This window comes from Myotis yumanensis, unplaced genomic scaffold (genome assembly GCF_028538775.1).
Source record: "Myotis yumanensis isolate MYYU_CA2020_CCGP unplaced genomic scaffold, mMyoYum1.0.hap1 SCAF_2, whole genome shotgun sequence".
NCBI lineage: Eukaryota > Metazoa > Chordata > Mammalia > Chiroptera > Vespertilionidae > Myotis > Myotis yumanensis.
This window is the reverse complement of record NW_027223753.1, coordinates 64,693,492-64,715,662: the sequence shown is the minus strand read 5'-3', so window position 1 is coordinate 64,715,662 and position 22,171 is coordinate 64,693,492. Positions and strand designations below refer to the sequence as shown.

The window sequence follows — 22,171 nt, the reverse complement described above, 5'->3', positions numbered from 1 at the left end:
TATATGTTAAGGCCGTGTAATTCACAAATCGAAAGCTAATTTAATTTGGCAAATGAGACACTTGATGCTGAATGTTTGTTGACTAAAGTGGCAGTAGGCATTCCTGATGGCAGTGTGAGCACTGTAACATCGCACTCTCTGGGCTGGCTAGATTATACTGTATGCAAATGTGAGATCTGCATCCAGAGACTGAGACTCATTGCACGTACTTTCATGCTTCCAGACTTATCTAGGACCAAGCACACAATTCTCTGTCCGATCTGCAGCAATGAGAAGGTGGGTTTGGGTGGTGGTGTCGTCATAGGAGTGGTTTTCTTAAAGTCCTCAGAGCCACTAATCACTTCCCAGGTGCTTCGCAGGTTGCATCTTTGGTTCTGCAGGTTTGGGGCTTCTTTGTTGTGGTTTTTTTCTGTACAGAATTCGACCACCTGAAATTGTCAGTAAAATGACATAGATAACAATAAACTACCGGTTAAAATCTTTAATGATTTGATTAATTTAAAGTATGTTAATTCCTTGCCCTCCTCCCCAGTCTGCTTTGTTCACTCATAATCTTGGTCCAGTCTCCAAATCACTGCAGAGCACTGCTGGAGAAAATCACAGTCACAATTAGAATTCCTATCTCCAAACATGCGCTCAACCTTGTGGAAACCTTAGGGCTTCACAGCAATCATTTGCTTGCTTTTGGCTTCCTTCCTACTTTTCCATTTTGAGCCATCACCACTATCACCAAGACACCTGCATTTCAACGTTTCTCTCGTGGTACCATCTTATCTTTCCATCCTTTCACTTCCACTCACTTCTTTCCTTCCCAATCACTTGCCAACACCTCACATTCCAACTTTTAACACCCAACATTCAGCTCTCTCCAAAATCCACTTGGGTGTTCTGCCAGCTCCTCAAACCGCACATGTTCATAATTGAACTCGTCACCTTGTCACCTTTCCTCCAACTTTGTTCCTCCTCCTCATGTATTTCCTAGCTTGATGCCACCACTATTCACCCAGTCTTCTAACTCAGGAACCTGAGAGTTTTTCTAGCTTTCCCCCACCTACAAAATAACAATTTCACTGTCTCTCCAGTTCATCATCTTTTCTCCTTTTCCAATGGACTCTCTATCATTCAAGCCCTCACGGTCTCTCATCACACTATTGCAGTCTCCTATCTGACTTTTCTCCCTGGCTCCCCTGTAGGGAGCGGCTATAGGGTCAAGCCTCGGACTGACCTGTGGCAGAGCCACATACAAGTCCCAGCTTGGAGGGCAGAGCCCTCCTAGCACAATTAAGCTTGACCTTATAGTCCTCCCTTGTTCTTAGGTAGCTAATGGGCTGTGGGAGGTGCAGCAAGTGCTGCCAAAACAAGGCTTAAGTAACAAAACAGATTTGAAACTTATAAGGACATTGTAAACATGTTGACCACTCCCCTTGTTTTGCTTTGTGTGATCTGACTATAAAATAAATCTTCGGCTTACAGTCTGTGTCACTGTTTCCTCATCCAGGCAGTGATCTACCTGGGCCCAACTGTATTCTCTTGTCTGTTTTCTTTAATCCTTCACTGCCCCTCCTCAGGCTCACCCCTGGCTGTGCTGGACATGGTTCACTCCCCTTCCAATTGGTCCACTCCATAGCTGCCAGAGGCATCTTCCTTCTTACTCCTGTATTTAAGACCCTTTGGTGGCTCTTAATTGTGAAGTAGTCTGTACTATGTCACATAGCAGACAGCAATCTCTATAAAATGCATTTTTCCTTCACTCTCCACTTCACTCTGGCTGTGCAGTCCAAGTCTTTGATTCCCCCCACGGTAGCCTTATCAGGCTGTTGTATATCTTGACTTGGCTCATGATCCCCATTTGTAAAGGATGCCTCTTCTTCTGTCCTCTGCATTGTGAACCACACCTTCATGTTTCAGCCAAAAGTTCATTTTCAAAATAGTTTCTCATTTTCTACCTTTCCACCAAAGAAAAGCGAAATTTTCACTCAACCCTGTGCCCTCACAGTGCCCTATAGAAACTTTAGTAAGGCCCCTGCAACATTGTAATGCATTTACTGAGCTGTAAATCCACCTATGTCAGAAACCTGTCTTATTAAATTTTGCTTCCTCAAAACCTAGTCCAGTATGTGACACGTAATAAAAGCTCAATATAAAAAAAAAACCCTGCACATCAGTTTTTTAATCTACAAAATGGTAGTAGTTACTATGCAAGAATTACATAAGAACATATGCAATAGGGTCAATACTAACGCAGCCAATAAGTGATAGTGTTTTTTCCTTTTATTAAGCATTTACATTGCTAGCATTTGGGGGATCAAAAAAGGAAGCATAGTATACCTAAAGTAGGTATAATTTAGGTCCTCCTTCTCAGTGATTTTATAGTATTATCATTTAATTAAAAATCTTAAATGCCTGGGATTCTATAATTTAGAATGCAAACATTAGCTGTAAAACAATTTTCTCTTTGCATTTTTGAGATCATTTTGGTAGTGTTTCCATGTTATCATTCTATTTACTTTTGAGTAAGGGAATCTGAAAAACTTCTGCATAAAACCCCAGACAGAGGTTCCCAAACTTCACTAAGCATCAACTTCAACTTCAACTCTAGCTTGGTTAATTTAGAACATATACTCTGGGAACCTCTGGGGAATTCCTGAGCAAGTCTGGAACTTCACTGCGAAACCAGAGTGAAGGATGGGCCTAGGAACCATGGTGTATCATGTTATTGACAAGTTACTTCACCCTCTATTCCAGTGGTTCTCAACCTTCTGGCCCTTTAAATACAGTTCCTTATGTTGTGACCCAACCATAAATTATTTTCGTTGCTACTTCATAACTGTAATGTTGCTACTGTTACAAATCATAATGTAAATATCTGATATGCAGGATGGTCTGAGGCGACCCCTGTGAAAGGGTCGTTCGACCGCCAAAGGGGTCTCGACCCGGAGGTTGAGAACCGCTGCTCTATTCCAAAAGGAAAACATCACTTTATGTAAGAGACTGGAAGATAAGAGGGACTCCTCACTAAAATCAGTTAACTGAAGCACTTAATCTTAGTTTGTGCAAATTCATTGATGAATATATTTAGCATTAATAAGGATAATTTTTTCAAGTTTATCTTATGGCCAACTTGTCATTAAAAAACCATTAAGAAATATTTGTAAGCTATTAAAACTATGTACAAACTCGGGAAGGGCACCGACACTCTTAAAAAGAGAAAATTTCAGGAGCAGTTGAGATCTTGCTCCCTTGCATATGTTGTCAGCGTGGTTCAGATAAACTCATAAACAACAATAACAACAAACAAAGCCCCCCAAAAAGAACAAACAAAAGAGAGAGAAAATTTTACTTAACAACTAAAAGTAAATAGACAGGCTGAAAAGAGATCTCTGAAAATTAAATTAAAGGCTACTGGTCTTGTCCTTATTAACTAATTAAAAGAATCCCCCTGGGTAAATTTCTTATTTAATGAAAAAACTGTGTTTGTCTGCCTTTAAGGATATTTGAAGTCATTCTAAACACTGAAACTAAAAGCTAGTGGGAAGGAGAGGATGGAGAAGCAAGAATGAACCTGAAGAAGAGGAAGGGGAGACAGGATTTTACCCTGACTGTGCACTCTTGGCTGGTCCCACAGAGAATCAGCTGCTCAGTGATGCCTTCCTAAAATTTGATCCTCTCCTGCAGCATCTGGGATAAAAACCTCATTGAATTCATAGCGTTGAGAGAAAAAAAAGATACTCACAGAATTAACACTTGGTGAAAACATTATGGAAGCCTTCTCTGTCTGCTCACGATCAGGTAGGAACTCACATCCTTTTTCAAACAGCCCTGTTACCCTGTCGACTTTGCAGGATTTGGTCATACAGCTGCCTCCTTGACACTTCTTTACTACATTTTTACCAGTAATATCTGCCGAACACCTGAAAATATATTAAGGTTGGATACTCAAGTGACATAATTATTTCAAAGGGCTAGACTCTGTGGTCGAGTTCTACAGATGACCTTGTCCACGATGTCCTCTCATAATTCAAGAGACAAATACATCCTTAAACAGAAAAATTATTTCTGTTTGCCAGAATGTATCTGAAGAGTCCCCAGATAGTATCAGAAATTGTTTCTCTGCAGCAGAAAAGCGAAGTCTGGTTTATGGTTGCTGTTAGGATGAACAAGGGTTGCAGACCTGAGGCACCGCCTAATGTAGTCCTCTCCTTCCTGGAAAATCTGGCCTCTGTTTCCCTCAAAAGGCTTGGGTTTTGTGTTTCTCATTAGTTTATGCCATAGTTTTTACATAACTCTTATATGTCCCTAAGTATTTTAGATTTTCCTTTATATTATATGCTTGTGAGTCTTATTGCTATCATAAATGGAATGCTTTTCTCTAACATCTTATTATTTGGGTATATAAACAATATATGAACACTATAGAAAATTTGGAAAATTACAAAAAAGTATAAAGAAGAAAAGAAAACCATCATGTTCCACAATCAGAAATAAGCTACTGTCAACATGTTGAAGCATTTCCTCTCTCTGTATCAGCATAACATGGCACACAGAGTTTTGCTTCAGGCTTTTGAAAAACGTAGTATGTTAGTATAATTAAAAATTTAATACCTAATTGCCGGAGTCCATTCATTGTCTTCACTAGCTGAATTTAGACAGAGACCCCCCAAAAGCTAGTAGCCCTTGAAAGTCCTAGCAAAGGTCAGGGCTGTGCACCTAGTTAATTAAGACACCACCCAGTTATCTAACTAAAGCATCATCCCCACCTTAGTTCACTTAATTCCTTAGATACTTGTGTAGATCCTTGTTGATTATTGTTGATCAGATACTCTGCCTATTCCTGGAAATCATCTACTGATGAGCTAATCAGACACCCTGCCTATTTCTGGAAATTGTCTACTGATGAGCTAATCCATGTGTCATTGAAATCTCCTTACCTAAGGCTACCCCGACCTCAATAAAAGATCGGAGTGGCCTGAGCTCAGGTGGAAGTCCCTCTCCTTGAGTTGGACTTGCCCGCCTGGTCCTCCAATATTGCAAAATTATCTCGTGTCTTTTTTCTCATTTGTGTGTGGCCCCTCTTTCAGATACTGAACCCTACTCCATGCGGGAGGTGGAGGGAGTCCTACGTGACACCTAATTATAATTTATAACATTCTTTCAAACTGTAATTTTAATAATTGCATGTTCTCATACTATAAAATAAATTTAGCTTAATTTATTTCATTTGATTTCCCCCAACTTGTCAGGACTAAAAATAAAACTTCAATGAATAAATAAAATTTCACATAAAATTTTGACTCTATTTCCAAGTTTGCAATGTGATTGGTTCTCAGACTAAATCATCAGATCAAAAGTGTGAATATTTTATAGATTGCTGATTCAGCTTATTCTACCATTTTCCTTATAATGGGCTTTAAACATGAAATTACTGGATCAAGAAAAAGGAAATACTTTGGAGATTTGATATGTGTCACCAAATTGTTTTCCATACTTGTGCCAATTTATGTCTCTAACAACCATCTGTGGGAGCTCTCACCCACTAGCAGTTACTTACTAGGTAATAAACGATTCTCATCTTTGTCAAATTTGCACCACTGTGATTGCTAGTAAGTCTGAATATTTTTTATATGTTTATTCACCATTTTTATTTCTTCTCTGGATTATTTATTCTCCTCCTGTATCTATTTCTATATTATTATGTTATTGGTTTCCTACTGGTTTTCAAAGGTTCTTCATGTGTTACAATACTATGCTTTTAAAAGGTGTTTTTTATTAATTTTTGCAAATAATGTTTTTTATTTTTTACCTTTTTGTTTAGTTTATGTTTCATTTATATACAACAAAATTTTTAATGACTATATAGCCAAATTTATTAATCTTTTAGTTATATCTTTCTACAATTCTTGAATGCGTAGAAAGACCTTCACCACATAGGAGTATGATTTTTATTAATTTTCCTTTAGTTGTCATTGTGACTGTGATAGTTATATTTAATGAGTCTATTCAATTGGAAGAAGATCTGTTAATATTTTCCCCACACATCTCAAATTGTCCTGATATCTTAAGAAATTCTGTTTTTTCTCATACATCTATAATTCTAGCTGTATTAAATAGTAAATTATTGTATATGTGTCTGTCAATTCACATTGCTTTAGTTAATATAGTTTTATTATATATATATAAAATTCAGTAAGTAAAAATTCCCTTTATTACTACTTTTTAAAAAAATGTTCTTAGGTACTATCTATTGAGTGAATTCTGATATTTTTAAAAAATGAGGTAAAAATTGATGTGCTTTTGACTAGTTTTATAGAACCTATATATTAATTTGGGTTGAATTTAAATCATTCATGAATGGGAAAATATCTCAGTTTTTCTTGATTTTCTTTTAAAGCCTTTAGAAGGATTTTATAGTTTTCTTAAAATATGATATCTACCTTTTTTAGAGTTTTACACTTCATTATACCTTTAATTTCTATCTTCAATGGAGTATTCTGTCCATAATATTTTTGAACTGGTTATTGTTAATATTTGGGAAGACAACTTGAATTTTCATTTTGTATCTGGTCACCTTATTGACTTCTCCTGTCTTTAATTTCTATTTATTCCCCAGGGCTTTCTAAGTGGACTACATATCATCTGCATAAAAGCAGTTTTCTCTCTTTCTCATAGCTTTCCCCCCCACCCTCCCATTTTTTAACCTCCCCGGTTTCATGTGCTATTGCATTGGATACAACTTTCTAAAAAAGGTTCAATAACTGCACTAATAGGGGCCATCCTATGTTATCCCTGGTAATGTTTCTAGGATTTTCCTATTAAATATGATGTAGGCTGTTGGCTTTCAATTAATGTTTTGTATCATATTAAGAAAATAGCCTTCTATTGTGGGCAGTATTATCATTTTGTGATTGCTTCTAGGCCTTAAAATAATTTTTTTTAATTTAGAAGATAATAATCAATAAATTATTAATATATTACAATAAAATTTATTTTTCAGAGGACATGGTAATTAGCCAGATTTGCTAATGTTATCTGTGGAAGGAAGAATATGCTACATATGTAGAAATTTCTAGAATATCTCTAGAAAGGAATATGTATTAATATATGCTTTCTCTTGAAGGCATATACAGTGTCTAACTGAATAGAAACTTAGAAAAGAGAAGTGGGAAAGGTACATGTCAGATGTGGAATGACATCCATTGGCTGAGATTTGCGAGGTTAATCCAACGAATGATCACATCAGGGAAGTGGCCCTGGGTTGTAGTTTGTATAGTGCAGAGGGAACAGCTACAGGAATCTGGTACACTATGTGTGGCGCTACGTGGCACTTAGTCTCTTTATGTCTGAAGTGATAAAACAATGAGGGGAAATATAATGGAAGTGGACCAAGTTGACAGAGTCTGAATGTAATGAAGAAAGGGAAGAGTGGAGAGCAGTAATGTCCCTCTGGGAGAATGGGAGGCCAAGGCTGAGCTCTGCTTGGAAGCAAGTAGCAAATAAAGAGTAACCAAACCAAAGCTGAGCACATCTCCTTACGGGGTCATCAGGCAAGAAACTGGAAGCAAAAGTGGAGAGGGCTGTTGTACCAATTTCCACTCTTTAAAAAGCAGTTGTTATTTTCTGACTCGGGCATAAGTGTTCAAGTTCCTCTTGAGAATCTATTGGAAAAATTGTTTATTTGTCTTCTTGACTCAAAATACTATATTAATTACTTACCTAATATCACAGCATTTTGGGATTTCTGGAAGACTTCTTATGTGGGCTTGGTGTGTTTGTTAGTTCTTTGATTCTGTCAGATGTAACTTACTGTTCTTTTATTTAAAATATTTTTAGAAAGTTGTATCTGATCTGCAGAAGTCTTTTTCATGTCTTCTATCGGGTTTTAGTATCTGAAGTGTGCTAGCTCTTTTAAATAAATTGTGAAGTTCCCTATCTTTTATGTTTGTACTAAAACAGTTCACTGAAACTGTTGGTTGCAAGAATTTACCCATACAATCATGGCAGCCAAGGGTACTTTCCAAGTGTTCAGTTTGCTTTCCATTGGCATCACATAGTTAATTAAACTGGGAGAAGTTTTCTGCTTTCTTTTAATATTTGGACTGTCTTTTAGATAAGTTCCACAGTCTCTCCCAGGCCCATTCATACTGACAAAGTCCACACAGATATCATTCTGCTTTCAAGGGATTGAATAGCCCCATTAGCTTTGTTAATTTCACTGACTCAGATACAGGAAGATGGAGTCACTGAACATAGCACCTGTGGATTTCTTATAATTGTACATGCACACTCACAAAGGCAAATGGTTTGTAACTGAAGAATAGAGAACTCAACTAATTGAAGTGCTTGTAAGCTAAGCAAAAGTGGTAGTTTTGTGGAACTCTGCAACAGGAGGCACTAACAGAGAATGAGAGACAGAAAACAAGTCAAAAAAATGGACATTTTTAAAGTAATCAAGAAAAAATGGGTTGTGATTTAAAATAGTTTGGGAAAAGTCAAGTCAATATATCCATACCTTATTGCTTTGTTTCTTCCATTAGATAAGTAGAATTTCTGGTCTTTATTGTATTCATTAAATACTCCCCATCGTAGATGTGCCCATTCATGGACAAATATCCTTCCTGTGAGAAAATGTTTTAAAGACCCAGTCACAGTAAGAATGGCAAAATTGCTTTCTAATGCTGGGAGAAAGTAATTCTCCCGACTTTTATTATGCTTTGCTATGTTAATTTTTTAAAGTTTTGACTTCCTTAGAAAGAAAACTCTAATATGACAACTCCACATTTCTGAAAAATGTAACCACTTATTTTAGCTCACAAAATGCATACGAGGCACATAGGAAGTGCCAGAGAGTTTTTATACAAAGATAAAACAACTGCTCTGTCCTTTGCATAGCATGCAGTCCAGCGGATGACCTGCCAATCAGACAACTAAAATCCTTACTGGGACAAGTGCAGTGATGGAGGGCGGCGGCGCATGCTGTTGTGGGGTCTGGAGCTTTGGTAGGGCAGCCAGGCAGTACCCCCAGTGGCTCAAACCCCAAGGTCTGCCTACCTCACCGCTGCTCTATTCCCATCTTAACAACCTTATTGCCACTTACTCCCGAGTTACTGCCATAGCCACCCAGGTGCCCTCCATGTCTCGTCTTCAGTGGCTACCTTATGATGTTCAGGGTTAAGTTCGCTCCTTAATATGAGGTCCCTGGTGACCCCAGCTCTGCTCTTCTCTGCACCCATATTTCTTGCTGTTCTCCACCTACTTCCAGAACTCTATAATCACAACGAATTCCTGCACTGCTTTTACTATCCAGAGCCACTCGAGGCCCCTTCTCATCTCTGGTTCTTTTCATGTATTCTTTCTTTGCTCGGGATACTGTCCCTAGCTTTGTCTGGATAGCTGCTTCTCTTCTTTCAAAATCAAGCTTATATCCACCTAGATCCCCAGACTAGGCCCAGTATCCCTCCTTTACTCTGTCATTATATTCCATTTGGCACTTCCGTTCTATTATAGTTGCTGCTTTCTTGCCCGTCTCCCACACTAAACGCTTGTCTCCATGAGGACAGGCTCCATGACTTCTTCATTGTCATTCCTGGGCGCATAGTGTCCAGAACTTAATAGGTACTCAGTGAGTATTTGTTAAATTTAGAGGAATTAGTGACTTATGTACAGCTCAGTTTTCCTGGAATGTAAATTCCCAGATAGGCTGTATTTGGAGGGTTAGGTGAGGGGGTACACCTGAGGAAATGCTAGTATCCCACGCTGAGGATTTGGACCCTATTCTGTAGGTGCTGGGAGCAGAGGATGGCCTCTTAGAGGTAAGGGAAGATGGGAGAGAACAAAGTGGAGTCACAGTACAGAAAGGAGAGATTATGAAGGAATGCCATTCTGTCTGATGACTCAGATGGCTGGATTGGGCCCAGAAGTGATATGGGGCAATTAGTATATCAATTCAGCACCTATTGATTGAGCCAAACATTGGGAATTTTCTGGTTCTGTTATGGAGGTGAAATAGAGTGTTGTCGAAGCACAAGAGGTATATTTGATACATCTTTCTGATAAGTCAGTAGTGCTCTAGTGAATGTGGGGTGGGGCATGGAGGTACCAGGGCCCTTTTGTTTAAGTGAAGAAAACCAAGCTGGTTCTAATACTTTCAAGATAATAAAGATACCTGGTAGTAGTTCTTAAGTAACCTAATTAGCTAATACTAATCTCATTTGATTATACCTGGAGCGTACATATTTTATATATACTTCCTTATTGTTTGTTTTAATATTTTCTTCTAAAGATTGTTCTATATAGCTCATGGGCATGGTAAAGAGTTTATTTTGTGAAGGAAAATTGGATGTTTTTCTTTCTTTTTTTTTTTTTTAATTGATTTTTTACAGAGAGGAAGGGAGAGAGATAGAGAGTTAGAAACATCGATGAGAGAGAAACATCGATCAGCTGCCTCCTGCACATCTCCTACTGGGGATGTGCCCGCAACCCAGGTACATGCCCTTGACCGGAATCGAACCCGGGACCTTTCAGTCCTCAGGCCGACGCTCTATCCACTGAGCCAAACCGGTTTCGGCAAGATGTTTTTCTGTAGTTACAGTTTTTTTTTTGCAAGCTGAACTGCAAGGATATTCTCTGTGCTACTTAAAGTGTGGTCCATAGTCCAGCAGTATCAGCATCACCTGGGAGCTTGTTAAAAATGCAAATTGTTGAGTCCCACCCCACACCTATTGAATCAGAATCTGATTTAACAACCTCCTTTTCAATTTGCTTGAGCATAAGTCTGAGAGCACTGTGAGTCTCCGCCATCTGGTGGCTACTATGTGAATTACAGGCAGGAGGTTTAATTTGTTCAGCAGTCTCCTTATCAGATCCATAGAAACCTAATAACATTTCAATAAACGATTACAGCTATTTTCTGATATTAATAACTTTTTAAAATTAAAAACACCATAGTTACACATTTATGCAGAATATGAATAAATTAAATTTCTAACTGCGAAACACACTATTCTGAACCCCTGCTTTCAGTGAAAATGCATGCTGTAATGTTATTTGGCTTATATGTGCTTACTCGGAAAGATAATGCTAGTTTGATCTACTTTGAATATAAAATTATTAAGTTATGAGGAACACAGTGGAATGTTTCTTCTCTACCCATACCTTGTGGTCCATATTGAGGCAACTTTTTGCCTGTTATGAAGTCAGGAGTGAAATGAATCCTTTCACCCTTTTCTCCACAATTTCCCAACTGCTCAGTATAGGGCTCATCGTTTCCTGGAGGATTAGGTTCGGCAACGAGAACATCAGCCTGAAATTTAAGAAAATGTTTTCATCATTACAAAATTTTAGCAAATGAATTGACCTTATTTACACTGGAGTATTGTGAACCAATTTCATTTGGTTCTAGAATATTATGATGAAAAAAAATCTAAATCACTGAAGGAAATTGAATTTGAAAAAAGAACTTGATAATCTCACATTTTTGTAGGTCTCCAGTTTTGGTCTCATATACTCAGGTTTTGTCTTCCATTTCTCAGGAATCAAAATAGCAACATTTTTGAAATAGAATCTTTTCCCTGTAGCTTCAAACAGATATGGAGATGCCTGAGTCACCATGTCCTGGGGGGGAAAAAGAAAACATATCTAGCAAGCACAATTAGGACTGTAGACTAAATTATCAATCATTCAAATTTACATTTGTATTTCACATTAGAAAAACTAGTTAGTAAAGACCAGTTATTTATAAGACTGGAAGGGGAGATGTAGAAATACCTTTTATTGATAACTAGAGGCCAGTGCACAAAATTTGTGCACTTGAGGGGGGGGGTCTCTCAGCCCAGCCTTCACCCTCTCACAGTCCTGGAGCCCTCAGGGGATGTCCATGGGGAGCCTGCCTAAGCCAGCAGTAGGACATCCTTAGCACTGTCACGAAGGCAGGAGAGGCTCCCGCCACCACCAGTGCGCTCACCAGCCGTAAGCCCAGCTTCTGGTTGAGCAGCGCTCCCCCTGTGGGAGCCCACTGACCACCAGGGGACAGCTCCTGTGTTGAGCGTCTGCCCTCAGATGGTCAGTGCGCGTCATAGCGACCGGTTGATCTGCCATTCGGTCAATTTGTATATTAGTCTTTTATTATCTACTAGAGGCCCAGTGCACGAAATTCGTGTACTGGGGGGTGGGAGGGGGGTCCCTCAGCCTAGCCTGTGCCCTCTCGCAGTCCAGGAGCCCTCGGGGGATGTCCGACTGATGGCTTAGGCCCATGGGAGCAGGCCTAAGCTGGCAGTTGGACATCCTTAGCGCTGCCACTGAGGCAGGAGAGGCTCCCACCACCGCTGCCATGCTTGCCAGCCGTGAGTCCGGCTTCTGGCTGAGTGGCGCTCCCCCTGTGGAAGCTCACTGACCACCAGGGGGAAGCTCCTGTGTTGAGCATCTGCCCCTGGTGGTCAGTGTGCATCAAAGCAACCAGTCATTCTGCCATCAGGCCGAAACTGGTTCTCCAACATCCCCCAAGGGGTCCCAGATTGCAAGAAGGCACAGGCCAGGTTGAGGGACCCCACCAGTGCACAATTGGGGCCGGGGAGGGACATGGGAGGTTGGCCAGCCAGGGAGGGGCAATGAGAGGGCTACGAGAAGGCTCCAGGACATGTCTGGCCTGTCTTGCTCAGTCCCGATTGGCCGGACCCCAGCAGCAAGCTAACCTACTGGTCTGAGCGTCTGTCCCCTGGTGTTCAGTGCACGTCATAGCCACTGGTCAACCAGCCAACTGTCTGCCCCCTGATGGTCAGTGCATGTCATAGTGAGCAGTTGAGCAGCCTTAGCCTATCATTAGGATATTACACTTTGATTGCTTGAATGGCCAACTGGATGACTGGACACTTAGCATATTAGGCTTTTATTATATAGGATACCAGGGGCCCAGTACACAAATTCGTGCACCTTGAAAGGAACTGTGGGCCACGAGGCTGCAATGGGCACAGGGGCAGGTCTCAGCCCACCCTCCACACTCCCACCCAGGCCCTCCCACCATGGCCCTCGGTCCCCTATCTGCCAGCAGCCTCGCTCCTGCTGCTGCCACTCCCATGCATTGACGGGTGCCAGCCCCACTTGCACTGCTGATGGTGCCAAGCAATTGGGACTGGTGTTGTCAGTGGATGCGAGCAGGGCTGTTGCCAGCAGAGGGTGCGAGAGATAGCTGCCAGCCCTGATCACCCCTCAGGAGCAGGGGGAGATGGAGAAGCCCTGAGGGACGATAGGGGCCAGCAGCTGCTGCTCACACCCACTGATGGTGCTGAGTGATTGGAGCCAGCACCGGGTGCCAGCAGCAGGTGAGAGCAGTGGCTCCTGCGCTGGCAGCTGATGCAAGTGCCAGGCAGGACTGCAGTGTGTGGGAGCAAAGAATTTTCAGTAACCACCAGAGGCTTGCTCAATGACAGTAACCGGTGCCTTGCCTTGGTCTGGCGCCCCCGCTCACCTGCTCCACCATCTTGCCTCGGCCGACAGCTGCCATGTTCCACGCTTTGCCGCCTGCTGCCGACGCCCACCATGTTCCATGCACACCCCTGGAGGTCAGCGCATGTCATAGCGACCGGTTGTTCGGTTGTTCTGCCACTCGGTCTATTTGCATATTAGCCTTTTATTATATAGGATATATAAAACCCTAATATGCAAATAGACCGAACGTTGAAACAACCAAACAACTGAAAAACCGGTCATTATGACATGCACTGACCACCAGGGGGCGCACACAGAACAAGGCGGGTGTCAGCCTCAGCGGGATCGGGAGCCACTGCTCGCACCCACTCATGGTGCCGAGTGATTGGGGCCGGCGCCGGGCACCAGCAGCGGTGCAAGCAGCGGGTGCTGGCCCCGATCACCCCTCAGGGCTTCTCCACCTCCCCCTGCTCCTGAGGGGTGATCAGGGCCAGCAGCCGCCTCTTGTACCAGCTGCCAGCGACAGCCCTGCTCACACCCACTGCCGGCACCTGGCACTGGTCCCGATCCCTCAGTGCCATCAGCAGGTGCGAGCAGTGGCTGCTGGCCCCGATCGCCCCTGAGGGCTTCTCCACTTTCCCCTGCTCCTGAGGGATGATCAGGGCAGCAGCTGCTGCTCACACCCACTGCTTGTGCCGGCCCCAATCGCTCTGCGCTATCAGCGGGTACAAGCAGGGCCAGTGCTGTCAGTGCTTGGGAGCGATGGCGGTGGGAGTGGGGCTGCCAGCAGACAGGGGACCGGGGTCTGTGGCAGGAGGGTCCAGGCAGGGGTGCAGAGGATGGGCCAGACCCGCCCCACCCCTGTGCCCACCGCAGCCTCACAGCTCACAGTTCCTTTCAAGGTGCACGAATTCATGCACTGGGCCCCTCGTATAGGATAATAGCCAACCTTTTTTGAGTACTTATCACATGCTCTGTGTCAGAGTGTGATGATTGACAATGCAGACTTCAGAGGCTGACACTAATCCTGGCTCCAATACTTATTGTGCATCATCTGGCAATTTCCTTGAGCCCTCCTGAGCCTCAGTTATCTATCCCATTTATAAAATGGAAAATATTATGGTGATTAGCTCATAAGATATTGTGGGGATCAAGTGAAGTCAAGAAAGTCCTGGGAACCATGTTTACTTAGCACAAATGTTTGTGAAATGTTAGCTGTGAGTGTCATCTCATTTGATCCTTTGAGGATCAATAAACCTTTAAGGGAGAAACTGAGAATTAGAGTGTGTAAGTATCAAGGTCTCACACCAAATTATACTGGAGAGAAACTCAAATTAAAATGAATATGACTTCACCTGCTGGATCCTGCAATAATTTTAGGACTAGCTAAATGTTATGGTAGTTTTTATTTTTATTGTAGTACTGTCAGATATAAGGAAGTGGCACAATTATATAATTTATTTTCAAATTACACCCAACTTTATTTCTCTAAAATGAAGGAGCTGTGGAGTTTAATTATGAATGCCCCTGAGATGCATTATGAAGTCAGTAGAGAGGGTATTAAAGGAGATTTATTGTTGGAAAAGGCATAGGGTCGCTTGGGACTGAAAATCACTGCCCTCAAAAGTGAGTGTGGACAGAGGAAAGGGGAGGGCTGAAGACTGAGCCCTGGGAGCCACGGGCATTTAGCATTTAGTGATAGGAAGAGGGGGAGTCAGCCAAGGAGACTCAGGAGTAGCTGGTGCATGGGAAGGAAATCAGCAGGCACGGGGTAAAGGTGTTTCAGGGAGAAGGGAGTGATTATCGGTGTCAAAGGATGCTGAGCAATTAAGAGAGGAAAAACGAACAACAACTCATAGAGAGACAACAGTATGGGAGTTACCAGAGGGAAAGGGCGTGGGGGACTGCGTATATGGTGACAGAAGAAGATTTAACTTTGGATGGTGAGCACACAATACAATATACAGATCATGCACCATAGAAATATACACTTGAAACATATATAATCTTATTAACCAAAGTCACCCCAATGAATTTAATAATAATAAAAAAGAAAGGTGAGGATAAGAACTGACTAAAGTATTTGGCAATGTGGATGAGCCATTTTAGTGGAATGGAGATGATAGCACCATATGAGTAAATTCAAGAGAATGGGAGGTGAAATGGAGGCAGTGAATATCGACAACAGCGCAAGCAGATTTGTTTTTGTTTTGTTTTGTTTTTTGTAAATTAAAGAAGAATGGAGACACAATAGCTGAAGGAGCACTTCAGGGCAAGGGAATTTTGTTGTTGTTGTTGTTGTTGTTTTTTAATGGGAACTATTACAACATATGCATGTGATAATGGGGGGGAAAAAACCCTGGTAAAGCCAGAGAAAAAAGGGACCATTGCAGGAGGAAAGTCCTTCCTGGAGCAGACCAGAGTGCTTAGACGCCGATATTATAATGTAGAGTTTGGGTGAGTGTGTGTGTGTGTGTGTGTGTACAAGCAGTTTCTCTTATACATGAGATGGGCATGAGGCACAGAACCAGTCCCCATTCACAGGGGGAAGCAGCACGTGGGTATTGGTGCCGGGTGAATCCCTCTCTACCCCTTCCTAAGGGGATAAACTTGGGGAATTTATATTATTTTCCGAGCTTCAGTTTCCCTCTTTTCAGATAGTAAAAATGGTTGCCTTGTTCCTTCTAAAAAGCTTCTTATGATGACTTGCATTTCATTACTCCAAAAAGCGAGATTTTTATTAACCACTGGCAGATTTAACAATGTATCATTTTAAAAATAAAAACACGGAGTCAAAATCACCAAAAAGTTAAAAAGTAGGTATAAAGCTCTCTGTGTTAGAGTATTATATTAGAATCCGACTAGTGAAATGTGAATTTTCAATGTCTCCTAGGAAGCAGCAGCAGCAGCATGAAGTGCACTTGTCTTCCATGTTTTAACAGAAACATCAATAATGGTTTTTTGCTTTGGCCTCTGTTCCTGATTTTGAGAAGGCAACCTCATATCCAAATAGACATTTAAACTTTTGAGGCCTGGAGAGGTCAAGGATGACAGCTTATAGGGTTGGCTGGAAATGCCTTAGTGATAAGGATGGTATATTGTTCACCACTGGATTTCTGGTACCTGACATAATAGTATAGAAATGGTTTCTTTTTCCTCTGGTACCAGCTTTGTAAATATTTGTTGGATGAATGAATGAATGAATAAATGGATAGATGAATGAAATGGTTGTGATAAATGGCAAATTGTCCAGGAGTGCCAAGACAAGAGGTTCCTGGACTCACATACACTGAGGATACCTCCAACATACACTGCTCCCATTGTGTATTTTGTGTGTGTGTGTGTGTGTGTGTGTGTGTGTGTGTGTGAGAGAGAGAGAGAGAGAGAGAGAGAGAGAGAGAGTGTGTTTTAGGGACAGAGCACAGAGAGTGTTTCTTCCTGACTCTCCCTCCCTCATTTTATGGAGTGTGCTCCCTCTGCCTCTACACCTCACACTGACAGGGCAATTGCAGTGGATGCAATTTGTAGGTGGACAAACCTTAGGGACTGTCATTCAATTTTTTAAAATTAAATTTATTGAGGTTGCATTAGTCAACAAAATTATGTAGGTTTCAAGTGTACATCTCTGCTCCCATCCCCCTTACCTCTGGTAATCACCTTACTGTTGTCTGTGTCTATGAGGGTTTTTTTTTTTTTTTGCTTAATTTCTTCACTTATTTCACACAGCCCCCCAGCCCCCCTCCCTTCTGACAGCTGTCAGTCTGTTCTCTGCATCTATGAATCTGTTTCTATTTTGTTCATTAGATTCCACATGTGAGTGAAATTATATGGTATTTGTCTTTCTCTGACTGGCTTATTTCACTTAGCATAATACCCTGAACAGAAGCAAGTATTTAAGAGCTGACTTAAAGGCTTCTATTCCCACAAGAGCACCAGGGGAGAGTCTCCCCTCAGAAAACAGAGTGAGCGATGGCCAGGAAGGGCAGACAAGCTCACAATTAGGGTCCTTAACTCTGCAGAGCTGAACCTTAGTAGCAAGGAACTCACTTTTATTTACTACTTAGTAAGGGGTTCTGAGTACACTATTGCCCTTAACTTTTTTATTTTATTTTTCAATTATAGTGTACATTCAATGTTATTTTGTAGTAGTTTCAGGGATATAGCACAGTGGTTAGACAATCATATGCTTTACAATATGTGGAAACCAACTTATCTCAAACCCAACTCATTTAGTAAGACTCATACCAGAAAACCAATTTAATAATTGTGATAAGAAGTAGATTTCTCAGGAGGGAAACCCCCAAAGGGTGAGGTGAAAGCATCTGGAAGCTCTAAAGCACCATGTAAATGTGCATTAGCATTGCCTTTCTGGATAAGGAATTTATGTTCTTCTGGCACATTCCTGACTGTCTAGCCAGAGACAGAAACTTGTTGGCTATATTTTTCTCCCACACTTTCCTTGTCTGTTGCTCCAAGGGGCACTTCCATGTTTGCTGATGCCATTTCTAAGGTTAGATGCAATAAAAAACTTACCCAAGCTATCTGATTGTTGAGAGATTTCAAAAGGTACAGCTTTCCCTTTCACCAGTGGCAGTAGTATCTGATTGGTTAAACAGATAAGATCCCCCTCCTTCCTCAACTACTGCGGTTCTCTAGCCCCAAACTCCTCCGGATGGTAGAGCTGGTTCTCTCTCCAAACTCCATCGTTCTGGGTTTGTTTCTGCTCAGAGCAAGGAACATTTGGGGGCAACCAATGGAACTCTTGTGATATTAACTTTTGGGCTCGCACTCAGGAACTTTGGCTTGGTTAAAAAATTGAACCCTTTCCATCTAGAAGAATTATGGTTATGCCCACTATTAATTGAGCTCTTATTATGTGCCAGACACTATGCATGCATTTTTAAAGTTCTTTACCATATTTCAAGATAATTTTAGACTTATAAAACATGCAAAAATTGTACAAAGTTCCCACATACCCTTTGCCAAGCTTATTGCCCCATTTTTCACACCAGTACTTTTCCTCATTACACACTACTGCCTCTGGATGTGCTACAGTCAGATCCCTGGGTAGTTATTTGTAAGGCATTTCCCTCTTATTCTTAGTTGTTTGCTGTTGTACATGACCTCTCCACCTTACAACAGTTAGACCCTCTGCCCTGGACAGGAAGTGTCTTCCTCCATAGTTCTTCCTTCCCCCAGAGAAGAAGTAATAAGTAAGGCAAGGCCGCTCAGCAATCTAAGAGGATCCCTTGCATCGGGGCTGGTAAAATGCAGAGTTTCCTCTCATTGAAAGGATCAGGGTTGTTCTTAAATTAGAGGTTTGTATCCCAGGCTTCTCTATTAAAATCACAGAGAAAAGAGTTGTAATTAGAAGAAAAAAAGGAGAAATCTAACATGAGCCAGGCAAAGGAATTATTCTCTGGACATCTCACAATATCTACCAAATACTGCTGGCTCTGCCTTAGCGGAATCATCTACAACCAATAAATGAGGAAAATCGTTGATTAAGCACCAACAATGTATGAAACTTTTAGCTAAGTGCATTACATTTATTATCTTCTCCCTCAGAAGAATCCTAATGGTTAACTATTCTATTTTCATTTTGCAACCGAAGATACTGAGACTTAGACATAAAAATACTTTGCCAATATCACACAGATGCATTAGAGAACTCATGCTTGCCCTTCCACACATTACACTTAAATTTTTTAAAGCATGGGTAGTTACCGTTTCCACCTTACCTTTATTTCTTGAATGAGTGTTTCATCTTCCGGCACATCGGGGTCAATTGCAATGACAATGCCTTCATAGCCGTTGTTATTCAGCTGAATGAGTGAATTGCTCAGGGCCCCTTCCAGAAGGTGCAGGACCAAGATGAAAACAGAACTCTTAAACGGCCCCATTACTACACATCTCCCTGTGATTATTCTCTTGGAAAAATTTTGGTTCTAGAGGCATCCTTCTTTACCCCTATTTATATGACTACAGAGACACACATTTTCCCAAGTTATCAGAGGTGGTTTATCACAGGACTTTAACCCCTTGGCCCAAAATTGTTTCACTTTTTCATTTGTCTCCAATATGAGGAACAATGCCTTAGTCTTAAATTTTGTGTACTTTAAATATTTTATTTGAGAGGATCATTAGCCTTGCCCTCACCTTTGCCAGATGCTGGGAAAGAGGGTGGGAAGACCACATCCGGTTCCCTAGAAGGATTCACAGGTGTCAAGCGGCTTAGCCACTGAAGGATGTTTACTTCTTATAAATGATTGCCCAACCAGGGATACTGGCCCACACAAGGTCACCCTCCAACCTCTGCCTGCCCCAGGAAGGCCTGGCTGTTTTATGCATTCAATAACTATTAATTAAGTGTGAGTCTTATAGCCAGTTATCCCTCGATGTGGTCATTTTTATCCTCATCGATCTTGACATAACCTTAGCACTTCTTGGTGCTTCCTTAGATAATCCACTTGTACCAAAAGCATTAACAAACAACATAGATATTATTGAATATTTCCTATTTGTGAGAATAGATAAAAACTTATATATCACTGTGCAAAGCAAACTCAAGTTTCCTCATCAGACCTCTATTGCTCAATAAAATTCAAATTACATTATTTTACTGAAATTCAAATTAACACCATTATTTTACTGAAATTAAATGTCTCTCAGAACATGAACTATGGGCTGCCAGCTACTACCTACATTCATTGAAGTTTGCCAAACTTCAGATGAAAACTCAAATTAGTTCACCACTTTCCTGTAGTATTCAGATTACTTGAAATAGCCCTTCATCCCATCACTTTATTTGGTCTTCACAGGATGCTAAGCATCAGTTTCAACTTGTCTGTCCCTTTTCATTGACATTGGCTCATAAAAATTAAACTATTACTTACCACTAATAATTGGGCTTAAGTATGTAATATTTATGCAATCAAAAGTGAAGCATTTAATAGAGTGGATGTACTCAATTTCAAAGTGGTTGTCCAGATGATCCTAAAATGCTTTTATATAAAAATAATTTATTCAAGAAATGTATGCATTTATTATGCATATGATATAAAAATTTTAGATTCTAAAATATCTCAAACCCCCAACCACAGGTATCTTTCCTGGGTTCCCTAAAAAACATAAGGCAAGCTTATGTGTTAATGATTTGAGAGTCTGATACCAGAGCAGTGAGAATGAGGGAAAGGGGAAATGAGTAAGGGAAGGCTGAGAAGCAATGAAAGATAAAGTGTTACTAAGCTTACTATTGGGGTACAATGAAGAAACCCAGCAAGTCAACCTGCTGGTGCACCTGCCCTGCCATCTGGGATGTCTCCTAACAGGCTATACAAAGAAACCATGCCTTGGGACAGTCCATTGGAGGGAGGAAGGGAAAGTGTTTGCCTCCTTCTCATATCCTACAGGTGATCAACTCCCCTGAACTTCCTAGGCTGGGTCATCCAGTCCTTCAAATAGCTACTGTACAGAGAAATCCCATGCCCTGAGGTGTACGAGGAGTCAAGGATTCCCAGTGATGCCTGGTTGGTCTCTGGCAGTGGAACCACTCAGGCCTGCAAGGAGTGTGTAATGATAGAGGTGGAGCAAGTGACCGAGGATCCAGTAGATTAGGCAGCGGTTCTCAACCTGTGGGTCGCGAACAATGAAAATACACCTGCATATCAGATATTTACATTACGATTCATAACAGTAGCAAAATTGCAGTTATGAAGTAGCAACGAAAATAATTTTATGGTTGGGTGTCACCACAACATGAGGAACTGTATTAAAGGGTCATGGCATTAGGAAGGTTGAGAACCACTGGATTAGAGGAAGCCAAGCCCAGGGAGGTTCCAGGAGACGAGTCCAATACAACTCATTGCTTGAACTGCTCAGATCCACTCATACCCTTCCTTCATGTCTAGCTCCAATATTATAATGTAGAGTTTGGGTTTGTGTGTGTGTGTGTGTGTGTGTACAAGCAGTTTCACTTATACCTTGAGAGATAGTACAGGTCCAATCATTCATAGATTCTCCTCCAGGTGGTGGCCAACTGCAATCTCCTGAGAAACCTAGAGCAAGTGTTATTGAAATAAATGGTAGTGCCTAATGCTACAGCATGAATCAAGGCCATTATAGATATTTATTTCCTCCTTCCTTCATCTTCATCACCAATCTCCCTCTTTTAGTCAGCATTTTGGCTGATCTGTGTTGTTTGTTTGCCTGTTGCTGTAACTCAACCCTTTATTTCTGAGGGCTCTAAACTCTTGTAGCTCCCGCAGTTGCCTATGACAGGGTCATCTGGTGTGACGGATCCAGTTTACGTGCTTGGCCTTCCCTGCTGGCTAGGCCTTTGCTGCTTGCTCAATGGAGAGTCCTTGCTGCTGCCACAGTCTCTTTGTCTTGTAACACCACAGGCGTGTCTCTGATTCCCCAGGGAGAGGGCCTAGTTTTGCATGGCCTCCACTGGGCAGGCTGTGGTGGCAGCGCCTCAATCTCTGGTGCCCAAGTCCAGTTTAAACAGATTCTCGGAGGCTTTTGCTCACATAAAGCATTGCACCATGGTACCTGGAATCTGGTTTTCTTGGAGGCAGTTTGGATGGGCCAGGTGACAGGGAGGAAACTTGAGGAAAAGGCAGTTAACACCCTGAGAGACAAACTTTCACCAAAGATATGCTGGATCTCTCTTATGTTTTCTTCTAGGGAAAACCCCCAAATGGTAATCACTATTCTGACTTCCATTGCCACATTAATTTTATTTGTTTTTGTA

The 22,171-nt window shown here is 41.5% G+C and overlaps 1 protein-coding gene across 1 annotated transcript in view; it reads right to left on the bottom strand.

The window, feature by feature from the left end:
- The window catches only part of CLCA1 (chloride channel accessory 1), a 33,731-nt gene extending 14,399 nt beyond the window's left edge, over positions 1-19,332 (bottom strand). Inside the window, exons 1-6 of the mRNA XM_070405505.1 lie at positions 19,158-19,332; positions 11,467-11,607; positions 11,149-11,296; positions 8,507-8,612; positions 3,734-3,911; positions 210-428 (exon numbers count right to left, since the gene is read on the bottom strand). Coding sequence (XP_070261606.1) covers positions 210-428; positions 3,734-3,911; positions 8,507-8,612; positions 11,149-11,296; positions 11,467-11,607; positions 19,158-19,319 — 954 coding nt within the window. The 5' untranslated portion in view covers positions 19,320-19,332. The remainder of the gene's footprint in view (positions 1-209; positions 429-3,733; positions 3,912-8,506; positions 8,613-11,148; positions 11,297-11,466; positions 11,608-19,157) is intronic.
- Between the last annotated feature and the right edge of the window lie 2,839 nt (positions 19,333-22,171).